The sequence below is a fragment of the Bombina bombina genome, chromosome 1 (assembly GCF_027579735.1).
Source record: "Bombina bombina isolate aBomBom1 chromosome 1, aBomBom1.pri, whole genome shotgun sequence".
NCBI classification, from domain to species: domain Eukaryota; kingdom Metazoa; phylum Chordata; class Amphibia; order Anura; family Bombinatoridae; genus Bombina; species Bombina bombina.
The window spans coordinates 1,501,797,587-1,501,816,531 of NC_069499.1; the positions used below are offsets into that span (position 1 = coordinate 1,501,797,587).

The following is an 18,945-nucleotide window of genomic DNA, read 5'->3' on the forward strand; positions in this document are numbered from 1 at the left end:
TGTTATGTATGCAGTAGACCCGTTCTATCGATCGCGGATCAGAAGAGTTTGCTGCACTGTTAAGTTAAGTTCATTGCTTGCGTCCCTACAATTAACAAGCAATTAGCTTCATACAATATAATCTCCCTAGAATTAACGAGCAATGTTAGAAAAGTTTTAAACATGATTTGTTAATAAAGACCAATATATACAGTATAGTATAAACGATCTCATATTTATTTTTTTATTTCATGCAATAGATCTATTATGGATTGTATACAAGTGAATCTCCCTAGAAAAAACGAGCAATTAAAAATAAACTATGTAAAACTAATTGTTTATACGGATCAATATATGAAGTATAAACAATCTCTTATTGATAAATAACTTTATTAATACATTTATATTGGTAAATCTTTATATTCATATATGTAAGTAAATAGTATTACATTTATAGATATAAAAGATATAAGGCATTGAAAAATTCTAGTTTCGATTGAACATAAAATGGCTTGATAACAGATTTCATGGATTCAGCATAACAATACACAAGCATGAATCCAATTAACATATGGGCAGTTTCGGCTTCAGACAAAACAAACACGCATGCACAAACTGTAGTAATCCTCTGATAATTATATGCATAAAATAGGGCTAGGATAGGTTACTGATTTCAGATATGAACTGCCCATATTGGAGGGCTGGATTAGGTGACGTCAGGATTAAAAAATAAAACTTATTTTTATGCTGTTATTCATCTTCGTTTGAATCTGAAAATAGGTTAGTGAGTTATTTATTATATCTTTATTTTGAAATATGGGTTCCGTTTTTGGTCAAAAATCCAAAAGATAGTAATCCTTTAATAGAATCTTGGGTTAATGCCTTCTGAGGGAGGTTATTGAACAATGAGGATTAATCAAATGTGATACTTTGTTGGCCACTGAACTATACCTGCTCTACGTGTGTGGTAATCTGTCTGGTTCACGCTATTGCACTTACTCCTTGCCGGAATACTAGCACTGCTATTGGCTACTCGTCGGACGGCTCCCACTGTGACGTCAGACCCTCTGTTTTCGCCGACTGGCTGCTGCTACCAACGCAAGGTTTTCTGTGCAAACGTCTGTCAGGCGACTAAAGGTCCCGTGCTGCCTGGTTAGGCACACTGTTGTGCCGGTTCGCATGTGAGTACCCTCCTGCAAGAGAGTGTTTGTGACCTGCTTGTCTGTATATTCCACAATACTGTCCCATAAGGCGCCTCTTTTTTCTGTGTTCACAGGGTTCTTACTTTGATTTATGCTGCTTTATGTGGAGATTTACTGGGTTCATAGACTGTTGTTATGCGGTAAGGGAACACACAGGTTTTTTTACTTGCACTTTGAATGCTGTGCAGCTTGAAGCTTGGCGGTCCTGTCTTGCGCACTACGTGACCGGGTGTGGTCACACTTTCGATTTCCCTTCCCTAACCAAGCTAGCTGTCAGAGAAGACGTTTGTTTCTCTGTTGCCTGGGTCTAGGAGGGGGTGAGTGCCCCAGTCATTGGGAGTATAAAGGTGCCATTTTGTAAGAAATAAAAGATAATTTATTCTGTGTCCTACTGTTATTAGCACAAGCTATGGAGGATTCTGATATGCTCGAGGGTACTCCTTCTATCCCTAATAGCAATACCTGTCTATATTGTGAGGAGGCCTTGGTATGCCCGCACTCTCAACTATGTTCCATATGCATCAACAAGGTTATTATGTCTAAGAAGGTTAACCCCTTTAGTACCACTGAGCCGTCCACCTCTGAGGACTCGCCGCCCCGTGAGGTGCATACCCATCAGTGATCTCCCTCATCACATGCAGCTTCCCGTAGCATGCCTGATCCTCCGTCTGGAGGGAGCCTTTTACCATCAGACTTTACCGCGCAGTTAAAGATGGCGGTGTCTGAAGCTCTTAGTGCTTTACCTCGCCCTGCAAAGTGCAAGCAAAAGGTTAAACATAGCTCTCCGGTCCAGGGATCATTCAGTGATTTACTAGATTTGTCTGTTTTTCAAGTATCCAAGGATGGGTCACACTCTGAGTCTTCAGAGCCTTTAGATTTAAAATAGAACACTTACGTTTTCTTCTAAAGGAGGTTCTGTCGACATTAGAGGTTCCAGAGGCCAAGTTGCCTGATGAACCGTTGATCCCTAAATTAGACAGAGTGTACAAGGACAGGGAACGGCGCTAACTTTTCCTGTACCTGTAAAAATGCCGAACATTATTATGAACGAGTGGGATAGAATTGGATCTTCCTTTTCCCCTTCATCTGCCTTTAAAAAATTATTCCCGGTCCCGGACTCTCAGCTGGAGTTATGGAGTTCCGTCCCTAAGTTGGATGCCGCTATCTCCACGCTAGCCAAACGTACTACTATCCCACTTGGGGATAGATCGTCATTCAGAGAGCCGATGGATAAGAAGATGGAAACTTTTCTCAGAAAAATGTTTCAGCATAAGGGGTACCTGTTTCAACCGTCAGCGGCTGTTGCCTCGGTTGCTGGAGCTGCGGCCTACTGGTGCGACTTCTTAGCAGATTTGATCGAGGTGTAGGGTCCCCTCGAGGTTATCCAAGAAAGAATTAAAGCCTTGAGAATTGCTAATTCTTTTATCTGTGATGCAAACATGCAGATTATTTGCCTGAATGCTAAGATTTCTGGTTTCTCAGTACAGACCCGTCGGGCGCTCTGGCTAAAGTCCTGGTCTGCGAACATGACTTCGAAGACTAGACTACTTTCCCTTTAAGCAAAATATTTTATTTGGTCCAGGCCTGGACTCCATTATCTCCACAGTTACAGGGGGCAAAGGTGCCTTCCTACCACAGGATAAATAGAACAAATCTAAGGGACAAGGATCTAATCTTCGTTCCTTTCGTTCTGAAAAGTCCCAACATCAGCAGTCCTCCTCTAAGCCCGAGCAAACCAAGAGCACTTGGAAGACGGCCCAATCGTGGAGTAAATCCAAGAATAACAAGAAGCCCACCTAGACCAAGTCGGCATGAAGGGGCGACCCCCGATCCGGCGCTGGATCGTGTAGGGGGCAGACTGTCACTGTTTTCAGACACTTGATTCAGGGATGTGCAAGATCCATGGGTCCTGGAGGTCATAGCTCAGGGATACAAGGTAGTTTTTAATTATCATCCACCCAAGGGCAGATTTATCCTCTCAAGCCTGTCTTCCAGACCAGAAAAGAGGGAAGCTTTTCTGGGGTGCGTGCGGGATCTGGCCTCCTATCCCAGTTCCTATCACAGAAAGAGGTTTGGGATACTATTCAAACCTGTTTGTGGTCCCAAAGGAGGGAAATTTCCGCTTGATTCTGGACCTAAAGTGCTTAAACCAATTTCTAAATGTCCACTCGTTCAAGATGGAGACAATAAGGTCCATCCTTCCTCTAGTTAAGGAAGGACAGTTCATGACCACGATAGATCTGAAGAATGCCTACCTTCACGTTCCAATCCACAGGGACCACTTCCAGTTCCTAAGGTTTGCGTTCCTGGATCAGCACTTCCATTTGGTCTAGCTATTGTTCCACAAATCTTCACAAAGGTTCTAGGGGCTATCTTGGCCATCGCCAGAACCCAGGGTATAGCAGTAGCTCCATACTTGTAAGACATTCTGGTTCAAGCACCATCCTTTCGTCTAGCGGAAGACCATTCAGTATCTCTTCTCTCTCTTCTTCGATCTCATGGATGGAAGATAAACTTAGAAAAGAGTTATCTTATTCCAAGCACCAGGGTAGAATTCCTGGGTACTATAATAGACTCGATATCCATGAGGATGTTGCAAGATGGCTTCGGCATGTCTTGCCCTCCAGACCTCCTTAAGGCCATCTGTTGCTCAGTGTATGGAGGTAATTGGTCTCAAAGTGTCCAGCATGGACATAATTCCCTTTGCCAGGTTCTATCTCAGACCTTTACAACTGTGCATGCTGAGGCAGTGGAACGGCGATCATTCGGATCTATCTCAACAGATTTCCCTGGACTGCCAGCCGAGAGAATTGCTCTCTTGGTGGCTCTGTCCAGATCATCTGTCCCGAGGGACATCCTTTCTAAGACCATCCTGGGAGTTTGTGACTATGGACGCGAGTCTATCAGGATGGGGAGCTGTTTGGGGTGCCATGAAGGCACAGGGCCTGTGGTTTCGGGAGGAAAGCTCCCTCACGATCAACATTCTAGAACTTTGAGCAATCTACAATGCTCTGAAGGCTTGGCCTCTTCTGGGTTCGTCCGGGTTTATCAGATTCCAATCAGACAATATGGCTTACATCAACCATCAGGGGGGAACGAAAAGCACCCTAGCAATGATGGAAGTATCTCAGATTCTGGAGTGTGCAGAAAACAAAATCTGTTCGCTGTCAGCAATCCACATTCCGGGTGTGGACAACTGGGAAGCGGATTTTCTCAGCAGACAAGCCTTTCATCTGGGGGAATGGTCTCTCCATCCCGAAGTGTTTGCAGAGATATGCAGCATGTGGGGGATGCCGGAGATAGATCTCATGGCGTCTCGTCTCAATACCAAGCTATCCAGATATGGGTCGAGGGCCAGGGATCCTCAGGCGGAGCTAATAGATGCATTAGCAGCACCTTGGAGGTTTAATCTAATCTACTTTTTTCCGCCATTACCACTCCTTCCTCAAATAGTGGCCCGCATCAAGCAGGAGCAGGCATCCGTAATACTGATTGCTCCATCATGGCCACGAAGGATGTGGTTCGCGGATCTAGTGAGGATGCCATCTTCTCCTCCATGGACGTTACCTTGTCGCAGGGATCTGCTGGAACAAGCTCCTTTTGTTCATCAAAATCTAGATTCTATGAGGCTGACTGCGTAGAGATTGAACGCTTAGTCCTTGCCAAGAGAGAGTTTTCTGAGAGAGTTATTGATACTCCTAATTCAAGCTCATAAGCTGGTTACTCGTCGCATCTATCATAAGGTATAAAGAACCTACTTATCTGGATTTCCCTGGCATAAAATTAAGGTTTCCAGGATTCGGCCAGTTCCCCGAGAGGACAGATTTCGGCCTTGTCTGTTTTACTGCACAAGAGGCTCTCTGAGCTTACAGATGGTTCAGTCTTTTGTTAAGGCTCTGATTAGGATCAGACCTGTGTTCAGATCTATGGCTCCTCCTTGGAGTCTGAATTTGGTTCTTAAGGTTTTGCAATGGGCTCCGTTTGAGCCTATGCATGAAATTGACATTAAGTTGTTGTCCTGGAAGGTTCTTTTTTTACTGGCTATTGCTTTTGCGCGCAGAGTATCTGAAATTGCCGCCTTGCAATGTGAGCCTCCTTATCTGGTGTTCCATTCTGATAAGGCTGTCCTACGTACTAAGTTAGGTTTTCTTCATAGGGTCGTGTCAGACCACAACATCAATCAAGAGATTGTGGTCCAAATCCTTCTTCTTCGAAGGAACGTTTGCTTCATAATTTGGACATGGTTCGCTCCTTGAAGTTTTATCTTCAGGCTACTACAGATTTTAGACAAACTTCTTTTTTGTTTGTTGCCTATTCTGGGAAGCGTAAGGGTCGGAAGGTCTCTTCGACTTTCTTATCTTTTTGGTTAAGGAGTGTTATCCGCTTAGCTTATGAGACAGCGGGACATAAACCTCCTCAGAGAATTACGGCTCATTCTACTAGAGCAGTGGCTTCCTCTTGGGCCTTTAAGAATGAGGCCTCTATGGATCAGATTTGTAAGGCGGCTACCTAGTCCTCCTTACACACTTTTTCTAAATTTTTCAAGCTTGAAGTTTTTGCTTCAGCTGAAGCAGCCTTCGGGAGAAAGGTTTTGCAGACTGTAGTACCCTCAGATTAGGGTCAGCCTCTCTTTTTGTCCGTCCCATTATAATTCGGTGTCCTCTAGAGCGTGGGTATGTTTCCCAACAGTAAGGAATGAAGCCGTGGACTCTCCTTATTATATGAAGGAAAACATAAATTATGCTTACCAGATAATTTCCTTCTGTATAAGGAGAGTCCACGGCCCCTGCCCATGTTTCTCCGATAAGCGCCCCCCTAAATTATATTTTTCTTCTGGCACCTTTTATACCCTAATATTTCTCCTACTGTTCCTTGTTCCATTGGCAGAATGACTGGTGGATAGGGGAAGTGGGAGAGGTATTTAAGCCTTTGGCTGGGGTGTCTGGTGGCCAGGTTCAGTATTTCCCAACAGTAAGGAATGAAGCTGTGGACTCTCCTTATACAGAAGGAAAATAAATGATCTGGTAAGCATAATTTATGTTTTTTTATTTACCTGTCAAAAATATATATATATATTTTAAGTAGATAACCCAAGGTATTGATCTAGGCCCATTTTGGTATATTTCATGCCACCATTTCACCGCCAAATGCTATGAAATAAAAAAAAATTGTTGATTTTTTCACAAACTTTGGTTTTCTCACTATAATTATTTACATACTGCTTGTGCAATCATGGCACAAATGGTTGTAACGGTTTCTTTGGGATCCGTTCAGAAATACAGCAGCAGAGATATATGGCTTTGCCATTGCTTTTTAATAATTAGAAGGCCGCAAATTGCAGCTGGGAACCACACTTCTATTATTCCCAGCAGCGAAGGGGTTAATTATGTAGCTTAAAAGGTTAATTTTAGCTTTAGAGTAGAGATTAGCCTCCTACCTGACAGTCCGCACCCCCTGATCCCAACCTGATCCCTCCCAAACAGCTCTCTTCCCACCCCCACCCCCCAGTGGTCACCTCCCTCCTTTATTTTTTTAAATGTATTTTATTATTTTATTATTTTCTGTAGCATAGTATACCAGCCACCTCTCCCCCTCCTGCGATCATAAGTTAGGGCACCCCACATCCCTTTTTCTGTAGTGTAGCTGCCCCATCCCTCCCTGCCCCTTTATTTTTTATTTTCTGTAGCGTAGGACCCTCCCACTTCCTATCCCCTCCACTTCTGGGCTGTCCACCCGCCTCCCGCCCACACCTCATGCCGGCACCAACAGAAGATAGTTACAGGCGGTGTCACAGTCTGTAACGATCACGCATCTGCTCTCATATGGAACCCGGAGCGCCGATCGTGCTCCAGTTTTATATGTTGCAGATGCATGGAGCTTCAGAAACACCAGCTATCGGCTGTAATGTAACAGCTGAGACTGCTGGAGCTTCTTGAAGCTCAGACGTATATATACGTCTTGCAGTACACTAGCCAAAGTACCACAAGACGTGTATATATACGTCTTATTGGGTGAAGGGGTTAAAGGAAAAGGGAACAAAATAAATAATGAAAGTATATTGCAAAGTTGCTTTACTACATACAATGAGATATTAATATAAAATGTTTAAAAGTGTTTAATGTCCCTTTAAGTGTTGCATCCCTCAAAGATTGACTTGTAAGTCTAAACTAGAACAAACAACGTTATGGCAGAGCACCAGATTACTGATGACCGTACTAATGAGAGCAAGCTGATCACATATGGGCACCCTAGGAAAAAAAGATATTTGTGTCTAGCTGAAAACATCAGCTATCTCCCAGTAATGTAGTGCTGTTCCTTAGCCTGTCTAAGTATGCTTTTCAACTAAGGATACTAAAAGAACAAAGCGAATTAGGTAATAGAAGTAAATTAGAAAGTTACCAAGAGAAAAAAATAAATTTGGTAATAGATGTAAAATTAACATTGTATGCTCTGTCTAAATCATGTCCCTTTAACCCTTAAGGACCGAAATTTTAGATGAAAACTTGCCCAAAAGACTGGAGAATTTTTAGTATTTTTCCTATCACTCCATTTAAACAGAAATAGAGCCTTGTTTTTTTTTTATTTACCAAAACTATATATATATTTAGTAGACAACCCAAGATCTAGGCCCATTTTGGAATATTTCATGCCACCGTTTTACCAGCAAATGCGGCCATATTAAAAAAAATTGTTAACTTTTTCACAAAATTTGGGTTTCTCACTGGAATTTTTTTTTTACATACCACTTGTGCAATCATAACACAAATGATTGTAAAAGCTTCTCTGGTATCCCCTTTGTTCAGAAATAGCATGTATAGCAGTGTTTCCCAAACCCAGTTCTCAGGACCCTTACTCAGCCCAGATACTCATTATATCTTAATTAGAGCACAGATGAAACAATCAGCTGATGGATGAGCTGATTGTTTCACCTGTGCTCTAGTTAAGATATAATGAATATCTGGTCTGAGTAAAGGTCATAAGGACTGGGTTTGGGAAACACTGATGTATAGCTGGGCCATTTTTAATTGTTCTATATATTTATTTATTTATTGCAGTTTATCATTTATTATGCCTGTTGTTACCTCTGAAAATTCTGCATTTCCAACTACCCCAGAGGTTAGAGAGCATACGTTATACTAACATTTGCTGCAGCTTACCTTATCCTGCTACATATAACATAGTGATTGCTTAGATCAGTGCGTGAGTTTGTTTATATCTAGGCTTTGTTGCTTTTCACAAGAGTCCTCCCCTTGAACAAAACACAAATACAAGCGTCACTCAAATAAAACTAGCAAGTACACATAAAAGAGGTAATATAATATGTATTATGACAATTAGTAAGATAGTACACTTGAAGTGATTCAAAACACTGTGAGTGATGAGATGCTTCTCCAAAGGAAAACAGGTGCTGGAACACCACTCGACCAAACATACAAAACAAAAGGAGAAAACCAAGCGCAAATCCACTCTAAGTTTGATTCAGCATGCGCAAAAGTGTTTAATACAAAGATAAAATGCACTCACATTACTCACATATATATTGCATAAAACATTCAATCCAATCCAAGGCACAGTCTACAGGTTCATCCACATGTCCGATGTAATGGGAAATGAGAACTGAAGCCTTCTACCTCCAGTCGTGTATCGTCTCACCGAATGGCCCGATTCCTGAAGTGCTGTGTAACCTTGGAATATAGCAAACACTGCGACTACAACCAAGCGTCCCTAAATTTGGCAAAGGGAACTGCTGTGTACATGTATTGTGTCACAATGGGCGTGGCCTAATGCATTTCGTGAGGTCATCCTCACTTTGTCATAGGCTGCCCATTTGTCCGTAGACACTTCTTATATACGATGATTTTTCCAATCAACATATTTAAAAAATGTAACAAAGCAACAATAACATATATTCCCTTTACAAATAGATACATACATATACAATATTATATCATGTATCATTGCATATATTTACATTGCAAGTGAGTATATGTGACATATTTTTAATATACTCACTTGCAATGTAAATATATGCAATGGTACATGGATATAATTTTATATATGTATGTTTCTATTTGTTAAGGGAATATATGTTACGGTTGCTTTGTTAATTTTTTTTTAAATATGTTGATTGGAGAGATCATCATATATAAGAAGTATCTACGGACATATGGGCAGCCTCTGACGAAGTGAGGAGGTCCTCACGAAACGCGTTAGGCCTCCCCTTGAACTGCTCTAAAATAGCAAAAATTAATCAAATCTTGTTGGCAAAATAGTTTTAATTGCTGTAAAAAACGTCTTTTTAAAGCAGGTATATTGCGTCATGGTGCTCGTTTGTTATGCATAAGAATACTTTAATGTTCATTTAAGTAAAAAAGAACTGCACGAATGTTATCACAAACTGGGTAAAAATCTTCACTCATCTGAATGTGGTTATTTATATAACCTTCGGTATTTAATTGTCAAATAAATAGACTTTCTTTTAAGGTGATGGATACAAAATAAGTAGTTTGTGAATCAGTAGATAATTGAGCAGAGAACGATAAAGCAGATCACCTCTAATATTATGTCTTCATGAGGAACAAGGAAGGGGAATGCAAATTGCTGTCTGGCACATCTTCCTGATATGCATTTTTTTGCATTTGTGATGGTAAAAAAGACGAAGGAGCTTGCAGACTGTCATGGTACGTTTAAACCCAGCTGAGAGCAGAGTATATTTAGCAAAGGTTTAGGGATACTGGAAGGGCATTGTGCTTTTTTTTGTTTTAAAGTTGTAAGTGTAAATTAATTAATACTATATTAAAGGGACATGAAACCCAAAATGTTTCTTTTATGATTCAGATAGAGATTACAATTCTAATTTTTTTTTTCCAATTTACTTCTATTATAAAATTTGCTTTGTGCTCATTTTATTATTTGTTGAAGAGATATCTAGATAGGTATCGTGCACGTATCTGGAGCACTACATGACAAGAAATAGTGCTCTTGCTAATTCATAACATTGTTGCAAAACTGCTTCCATATAGTGGTGCAGACGTGCACACTCCTGAACTTACCTTTCTTATTTTCAACAACGGATAACAAGAAAATGAAGAAAATTTTATATTAGAAGTACATTGAAAAGTTGTTAAAATTGAATGTTTTATCTGAATCATGAAAGAAAAATGTGTTTTATGTCCTTTACACAGCATATTTGCAGCTTATGTCTTATTCTGCATGTTGCATATACTGGTAAGAGGAAAGCCGGTGGACAGGAATTGTTAAATGGGGGCCAGCAACCAACATGGCAGCATAATTGTTTGCTCTGCATGGAAGGGCGCTTCCAAGGCAATCCTACCGCGGCACAATACTCAACCTGAGGGCTAACTATGACCGTCTGGCCCCGGATGATCTCACTCTTTTGCAATGCTCTAAATAGAGCGACACACAACTACCTCCCGACAGGAGACGAAACCTGTGAGCGCAGGCCACAATCCAAGTGGCACACTAATCGCACACTAATCCCACAGTCGGCTACGGATGCTCTCCACACGCAGCAACTACTCAGCTTCTGGACTCCAGGCACCTGCTGACAGCCGCAGGCTTGATCCTCATAAGCAGATAAGCCTGCATTCCAAGCTGACATATTGAAATCAGGCAAGAGCTGCACTGCACATAATAAGGCACTAACGATCAGCTTATTCAGCAGTAACAGCGGCTGCTACACCCAGTGTGATTTATACAGATCCCTACTAAAAGGGTAAGCAGCACAATACCCACTCTGTATACACCTTATTTACAATCCGTTTCAAAGCTATCTCACCTCAGCATACTGATATTGATGAATACCCCACATACTAAAAGCCCAACATACTGTCAGCTACAACCTCCATTATATAGCTCGTTTGGACTCCAACTTACACTCACGGCAAATAAGTCAGTACTTACCTTGCTTGCTCTACCACATGAATTGCATATCCGGCAACCAGGGAGCCGGCTCAAATTTTGCAACGCACTGAGGCCGATAAATATAGAGGAAAACCAAGCATTTGGCAGTGATGATGGAGTTTCCCGCATTTCTTACAGCCCTGACTGACGTGCTAGATATGCACCGAATAAGATTCCTGGAAACTATGGAACAAACATGTAGCTCTCCTGCTCTTGACTCGGAGGGCACAGCCCAGTCTCAGTCAGGAAACTCACTGACCTTGTCTCAGAGAGGCCCACACGATATCTGGAGGTAGAGTTCAGGCTATCAGTGAAGACATCGCCTTCTATGAAAGATAGCGCTCCAGGGTCTCCACATATAGCGCTCCATGATCTACCTTCTCACTCTGTTCATGTAGCCGTGTATCATCCTGTGGGGCAGATTAAGCCGATTACAATTAGTGTTCTACATGACATGGACATAAAGGAGGTTTGGTCCAGGGTTCTGCTACTAACAAAAGATTTATAGTGGCTGCATCACTTATTTTAATGCTTAGGTGGGAACTTACAGAGTAGAGCAGCGACTACATGTTTTTCCCTTGCTGGCAAGACTGTTACTGGGTAGACAGTACCTTTGTGTTTGAGTGGACCGGAGTTGGGTAAGCTACATGAACGAACTGGGACTAATACAACTCCATGCCCGCAGATTGACAGCATTCATTTGTATCATTGGTGAAAACGCTATATATCCTTGAACATTTTCAGCTGTACATGATCTTGCTCATGCATCCTAACCACAGTTAATAAAACTGTTTATACTATAAGTTTCCAGCACCATATATATGCACATTGAAGTGTTACTATAATCCTACTTAATTGCCTTTGTCAGCTCTATTGCCTGTCTATAGGACAGCCTTAAACTTCGCTATAAACAGTAAGATTGAATATTATCTTTATAACCTGCATGGGGATTTTTACTGGTTGATGGCAAGACTTGTTCACCTTTCCATGGAAGGTACTAAAGGTCTATAAAAGTTCCTAAACTATAGTTAGCTGTGGACTTATTGCTATTTAAATCTGTTCCCACTGAGTTTTATATTCCTGAACGACACATTAGTAATAGGTAGAAACATTTCATGCGGCAACACTGAAATAACAGAGGCTTCATTGTCTTCTATCTCTTAACATAATGGCGGTAACTAAGCTATCTAAAGAACCCATAATCCAGTAGACCCTAATATAATACATAAAGTACCACATATGTGTAGTGCTACCATTAGGGGCTGAGGCTCTCTATTATATGATGTCATGAGAGGACTGAGGGTACATATTGATCATCCTCTTCACTTACTCAGAACTATTTTTTTCTTTTTAACTTATACTGCCTTTGTTATAGACTTACCAATGCTCCTGAAGTAAATGGAATGGTGTCTTATATATAGCTAACTACACATAGTATTTTACCAATATACTGTAAGTCCTGCATATCCACGACCCCATTCAGTGTAACTTACAGTATACACCTAGATTTTCCTATTTTTTAATATCTGGTGTGTTGCTCTGTCAGTGGTGGCCGAAACAGGGTAGGACACTTTGACCATTTTAGTATTGTATAGAGGGAATTGTTTTTCAGTTATGTGCATATATTATGCAATGCCGCCACATTGGAAGTTAGAGAATATCAATATAATACTCTAGTATAACTTAACATTAATATACTGCAGTTGTGCAGCCTATAGTACTATGGCATTTCTTGATTTTAACCAGACTTATTTCGCTTTCTCCCTTGTAAAATACCGCTATTATTATAACATTTGTCTGTCTATGTTCCCAGTTTCCTATATAATATGATTAAAATTTTATTATTATTCCTCCCACATTATATTTGGTTCATGTGAGAGAGTCCTTTATCATTATGGGAAATCATTCTTCTAAATATTTCAAATAATTTTATTGAAATGTGAGGTTCACCTATTATGTGTTTTGAATGTATCTGTGATGTAACAAGTATGACTGTGTATCTCTATTAATATGCTTTTTGTGTCCATATGACAATTACGATACTGATTGTATGTTATATATACTCTGAGATTCCAATATAAAATGGTTAATGATGCATAGTAAATAGACTAATAGGCACTGTCATGTTGTAACTTGGGTAACCTAGAGTTTAAATCTTGTTCTCCCCTCTCTCATATTACTGCTGAGGCCAATAAGTAAAGGTATAAATGTGGTGATAAAGGAATTTCAATCCCAGTGAGATATTTACATTAACATTTCTATATTGCACACAGCCATGTAGTGATGCTTTTATATCTCTCAAATTGTCCTCAGCAAAGTAGAAAAGTAAAACCTAGGTTTCAACATGGCGGTGCCCATTACTTTATAGAAACTAAATATTTGCACTTATTTCTTCAATATTTAAAGGGATAGTAAACACCCAAAAATATATAATTTAAAAAGATAGATAATCCCTTTATTTGCCATTCCCCAGATTTGCATAACCAACACTGTTCTAGAAATATACTTTTTACCTCTGTAATTACCTTGTATCTAAGCTTCTGCTGACTGCCTCCTTGTCTCAGATCATTTGACAGACATTTGCATTAAGAGTCAGCACTAATTGCATTTCAGGCAATTAGTGCTGACTCTTAAATAACTTCACGTGCATGAGCACAATGTTATTTATATGAAACACATGAACTAACGTCCTCTATCTGTGAAAAGCTGTAAAATTTATTCAGATAAGAGGCGGCCTTAAAGGGCTAGGAAATTAGCATATGAGCCTACCTAGGTTTAGCTGTCAACTAAGAATACCAAGTAAATTAAATTATAAAGTTGTTTAAAATTACATGCCCTATCTGAATCATGAAAGTTTAATTTAGACTTTACTATCCCTTTATACTCATATATGTTTAAAAAGATGTCTACGTACTATTCTAACAGTACTCTTTACTTTAAAGATAATAGTTTATTTAACATGTTTTTATTGTTTTTATTGTTTCAAGTCCCATTAAATTATTTACAGCTGCAGTTTAGTTGGAAATAAACAGCAGCATATTCCTTTTTATGGAGGACAGAGAGAAATACATAGGCTGAAAACATATTTTTTGGAAACAGTGGGAGTAATTGCTTCAGTTCCAGCCACAAAGCTAAACCAGGGGTTCTAGTCCAACCATTTTATTGTACCAAAGAAAGAAGGTACCGTTTTGTCTATCTAGGATCTCAAAATAAACCTGACACATGTATTTCTTTCTTGATGGTTAGAGTTTGGTTTGCACTTTATTTGTCACGCTTTATCATTCTTGCTATTCTGGTTTTCTCCTCTTCTTGGCCATATGACTGGGGGATTCTGGGAGAGTGGGAGTGTTAAAAGCTTTGGTATGTTGGGGTGTTTTTGCATCGTCATCCATGTACCTTTATTCTGGCAACAGCTAGTTAAATAACCTATACATCTATCTAAGTGAATATATTAACTCCAGTAAACGTATCCCCTTACAAATTCACAATATTAAGCACTCCATGTCTGCTACTAGGATTAAAATCCAACCAGAGGAAAACAATTGGTTTGATAGCCAAGGTCAGGATACTTGTGTTTCACAGAAAAAGAGAATGAATGAACAGAGCTTTTGCAACTGTGGTGGGCAAATCTAAGTATCAGGTCGCCAGTCTATCTATGTCCTATAACCACCCCTGACAGGTGGCATATTAGATGAGCGTCACTTAAGAAACTGGGCAACTGTTAATTCCCTTTTAGTATTTTTATTATTATTCATAAGTGCTATAAAGATAAATAAAATATTAGTCCTTAGTCCTGAATATAAAGCGGAGTCCATTACTGGCTACACCAGCTGAGATATTACATCTGCCCACTCAGGAAGTGAATTCTGTTGGTTGTATTGACACACCTAAAAGTGAAGTTTGGACGTTCCTGTTGTTCTTAGCTCACTCCTGAGCTTTTCTGTACCCTGTAACTGTTTGCAAGACTTACAATAAAGTCAATTTTACTTGCACCAAGCCCTGCGGATGTATTGTGTCCTATTACAGGTAACCTCTTGATATAAAAGTGAAGTTTGTTAGAGGTAAGTAATTCTCAGAGCAGAAATAATTTAGGCTTTTTATTGAGTGGAATTCCTGTGCCTGAAATTCTGAATTTTGGAAGGCATAGTGAACCTTGTCTATAATATTCTCTCTAATCTATTTGTCTTTTTCTCTACAGTGTGGCAAGGGAGCTGAAAATTTTGACAAGTTTTTTACAAGAGGACAGCCTGTGCTTACACCTCCCGACCAGCTGGTCATTGCCAACATCGATCAAGCTGATTTCGAAGGATTTTCTTTTATCAACCAGCAGTTTATACACCCAAGTTTGCAGAGTGTTGCATTAGCTTAGAGAGACTTGATTGAACAACCCATAACACTGGGGGGCTCTCATTAAATAACCCTTTAAATTTTAAGGTGGTGTACCATTTAAACGAATCACAAGAGCCTAAAAATTTTAGGGTTACAAAATCATCGTTTCTTGAAGGAAAAATATATATTTTTCTCTTTAAAGATAAGGCCAGTGATCATCCACAAATCTTGGACTATATAACCTATCGAAAGCAAACATTCTTCCCAAGGAGATGTAGGGTTTAAACCATAACTAGAGTGCTCATTTGCTCTAGGATATAATTCTGTCTTAGCTGGGGGGGGATTTAGTAGGACCCAGAATGGTATAATTTCCTAGGTCTTCCTACTATTCCTAAAATGCACAAAACTAAGAACGAGATATCAGGGTGAACTGTATGAAAATATGTATTGCCATAAAAGATTACTGTTGAGGGTACTATGTCCATAAATAACCGGACTTTCTTGATATTTGTCTAGGATTTGTTCCTGAAAAAATGGTTATGGACACATTGTTCCTAGATAAGCCAAATGTTAGTTTGCTGCCATTGATATTATGCATTTATTTAATGAGGCCAATGTTTTTTTTTGTAAAATGCAAGTTGTAACCTCTGAGAGACTCTCCTAAGGTCTAGGTTCTGGTTCTGATAACATTACTCAAGAATAGGAACTTAAGCACATACAGATGTGCATTGGGATCTCTCCTGTACCCTGCTAATAGAAATGTTAGTCTACACTATATTATATAAAGGTACTAAAGACAGTCTTGTATTTATAACTCGAGATTTCTACAAAGATGTCTCACAAATGCCTTTTTACCCTAGTGTCGAACAAGCGATATATTGATACCTGTCCTATTAATTTAACCTTAATTATTTTAGGATTGGCTAATCATGCTCAAGTAGAATGAGGGATTTTGTTTTGGACAGGGTAGAGTTAATGTTTTGCATATGCCTCATGCAATGATTTTGCATGTTTATATACTGTATTAAATCTTAACACTCAGATTATGTGATAATAAGCCTGATTCTCCATTAAGAGTATTACTATACTTTTTTTATAAGATAAAATTATGCTATATTTGTGAAGTTATCCTGTTCAGAACGAGCGGGTAATTTAGGTTTAGGCTAATGCTTATGGTATGTATGTCTTTTATAATGTACTTTCTTACATTTGTTGCCAATGGAAGAATTTGCAAATGAATGATGTACTCTTCCGATATCAGAAGGATCTCGACAATCGGTCTTCGTGATAAAGCCCATATACTAAAGGAATATGGCCTAAAGTTTCATGCCATTATGTTTATGCATATATGAAATTTTTACTAAGAAAGTACTGGAGTATTTGATTTATAGTTAAAGGTACACTAAACAAAGAAACATTGATAATAGGAGTAAATTAGAAAGTTGCTTAAAAGAGCATGCTCTATCTGAATCATGAAAGAAAAAGAAAAAGGTTAAGTGTCCCTTTAATAAATTTGTACAAAAACATTTCTTTATCCTTTTAACTTTAGGAAATCTGCAAAGGTTAATTTTTTTATTTATTTTTATTTTGTCTGGTTTTGTTGATGATTTACAAAATATATTTTATGCCTCCCTAAATTTAAAATGCATGTGAATGGCAAATAAATGCCCGTTTTAATGTTGCATGCAGAAAGGTCTGCAGCTTGTCTTGCATGTTAACTAGCTCATGGAAACTCAAGGTTGTTTGCCATAAACTACAAATACAAATCTGTTTTATTTCCTTATTTTTAAATATTTTACAGAAATTGACTGAAAAAGTTAAATATTTTCTTAGCTGTGCCAAAAAGTACATTTTCTAATTTCAACTAGAAATAGGCCCAGTTTAGGGTTTGCACTGTTTTCAAGTACCCCCAAAAGGCCAGGTTTTCATTATAGCTAAACCAGTGAACAGGTGAAATAATCGGCTTATGGGTGAGAGCAGGTTAGTAACCATGGTTACTAATCAGCTGATTACTTCACCTGTGCACTGGTTCAGCTATAATGAAAACCTGGCCTGTTGGGGGTACTTGAGGACAGTTGAGAAACACTGTTGTAGAGCATACCTAGGTAGGTAGTGTGCACGTGTCTGGAGAACAATATGGCAGCAGTTTTGAAAAAAATATTTTTGCTATTCAGCACTAGATGACAGTAGTTTTTACATTTACACAATGTATAACATTGTGCAAACCATGCTTGTAAAATTGCTGCCATATAGAGCTCCGCCCTTGAGCATGCTCCTTAGCCTATCTACCTGCTTTATAACATATCAAGATAGCAAAGTAAATTTGATAAGAGTGTACAATAAAAAAAACGTTTAAATTAACTTCTATCGGAATCATGTCCCAGGTGCCCTAACCTTATCTTCACAATTTACCAGTGTTCCTTTAATTAATCCTGCACCCCAAATCATTCATTAGTCTTGAACTCTGAGTTTTAACATTCTGGCTTTTAAATATATTTTGTCACATCTAATAAAGCACAAAATGCAGTTTGCAGTTTTTTTCATTGTGAGCACCTGACTCCCAGATGAATCCAAAAAAAACTCCCAAAAAGTTAATGGATATGCATTAAAATGTGAACGAGTAAGACAATACTACAAATATTATTTCTTCTGTTATGTGTGATCAGTCCACGGGTCATCATTACTTCTGGGATATTATCTGCTCCCCTACAGGAAGTGCAAGAGGATTCACCCAGCAGAGTTGCTATATAGCTCCTCCCCTCTACGTCACCCCCAGTCATTCTCTTGCACCCAAAGACTAGATAGGAGGTGTGAGAGGACTATGGTGATTATACTTAGTTTTTAGAACTTCAATCAAAAGTTTGTTATTTTACAATAGCACCGGAGCGTGTTATTACCTCTCTGGCAGAGTTTGAAGAAGAATCTACCAGAGTTTTTCTTATGATTTTAACCGGAGTAGTTAAGATCATATTGCTGTTTCTCGGCCATCTGAGGGAGGTAAAAACTTCAGATCAGGGGACAGCGGGCAGTTGAATCTGCATTGAGGTATGTAGCAGTTTTTATTTTCTGAATGGAATTGATGAAAAAATCCTGCCATACCGTTATAATGAACATGTATGTATGCTCTACACTTTAGTATTCTGGGGATGGTATTTCACCGGAATTACTCTGTAAAAGTACATTAAACCTTTTATTAGGTATTTTTCATGTTAAACGTTTTTGCTGGAATGTAGAATCGTTTGCATTAATGAGGTACTGAGTGAATAAATATTTGGGCATTATTTTTCCACTTGGCAGTTTGCTTGTTTTAATTATGACAGTTTCGTTTCTCTCTCACTGCTGTGTGTGAGAGGGAGGGGCCGTTTTTGGCGCTCTTTGCTACGCATCAAAAATTTCCAGTCAGTTACTCTTGTATTTTCTGCATGATCCGGTTCATCTCTAACAGAACTCAGGGGTCTTCAAACTTCTTTGAAGGGAGGTAGATTCTCTCAGCAGAGCTGTGAGACTTATA

The 18,945-nt window shown here is 39.2% G+C and overlaps 1 protein-coding gene across 3 annotated transcripts in view; it reads left to right on the top strand.

Annotated features, from left to right (window-relative positions):
* The window catches only part of PRKCA (protein kinase C alpha), an 897,250-nt gene extending 879,290 nt beyond the window's left edge, over positions 1 to 17,960 (top strand). For all 3 annotated transcript variants that reach the window (XM_053707823.1, XM_053707833.1, XM_053707842.1), the window contains one exon: positions 15,304 to 17,960. In XM_053707823.1, coding sequence (XP_053563798.1) covers positions 15,304 to 15,474 — 171 coding nt within the window. In that variant the 3' untranslated portion in view covers positions 15,475 to 17,960. The remainder of the gene's footprint in view (positions 1 to 15,303) is intronic.
* Positions 17,961 to 18,945: the final 985 nt, after the last annotated feature.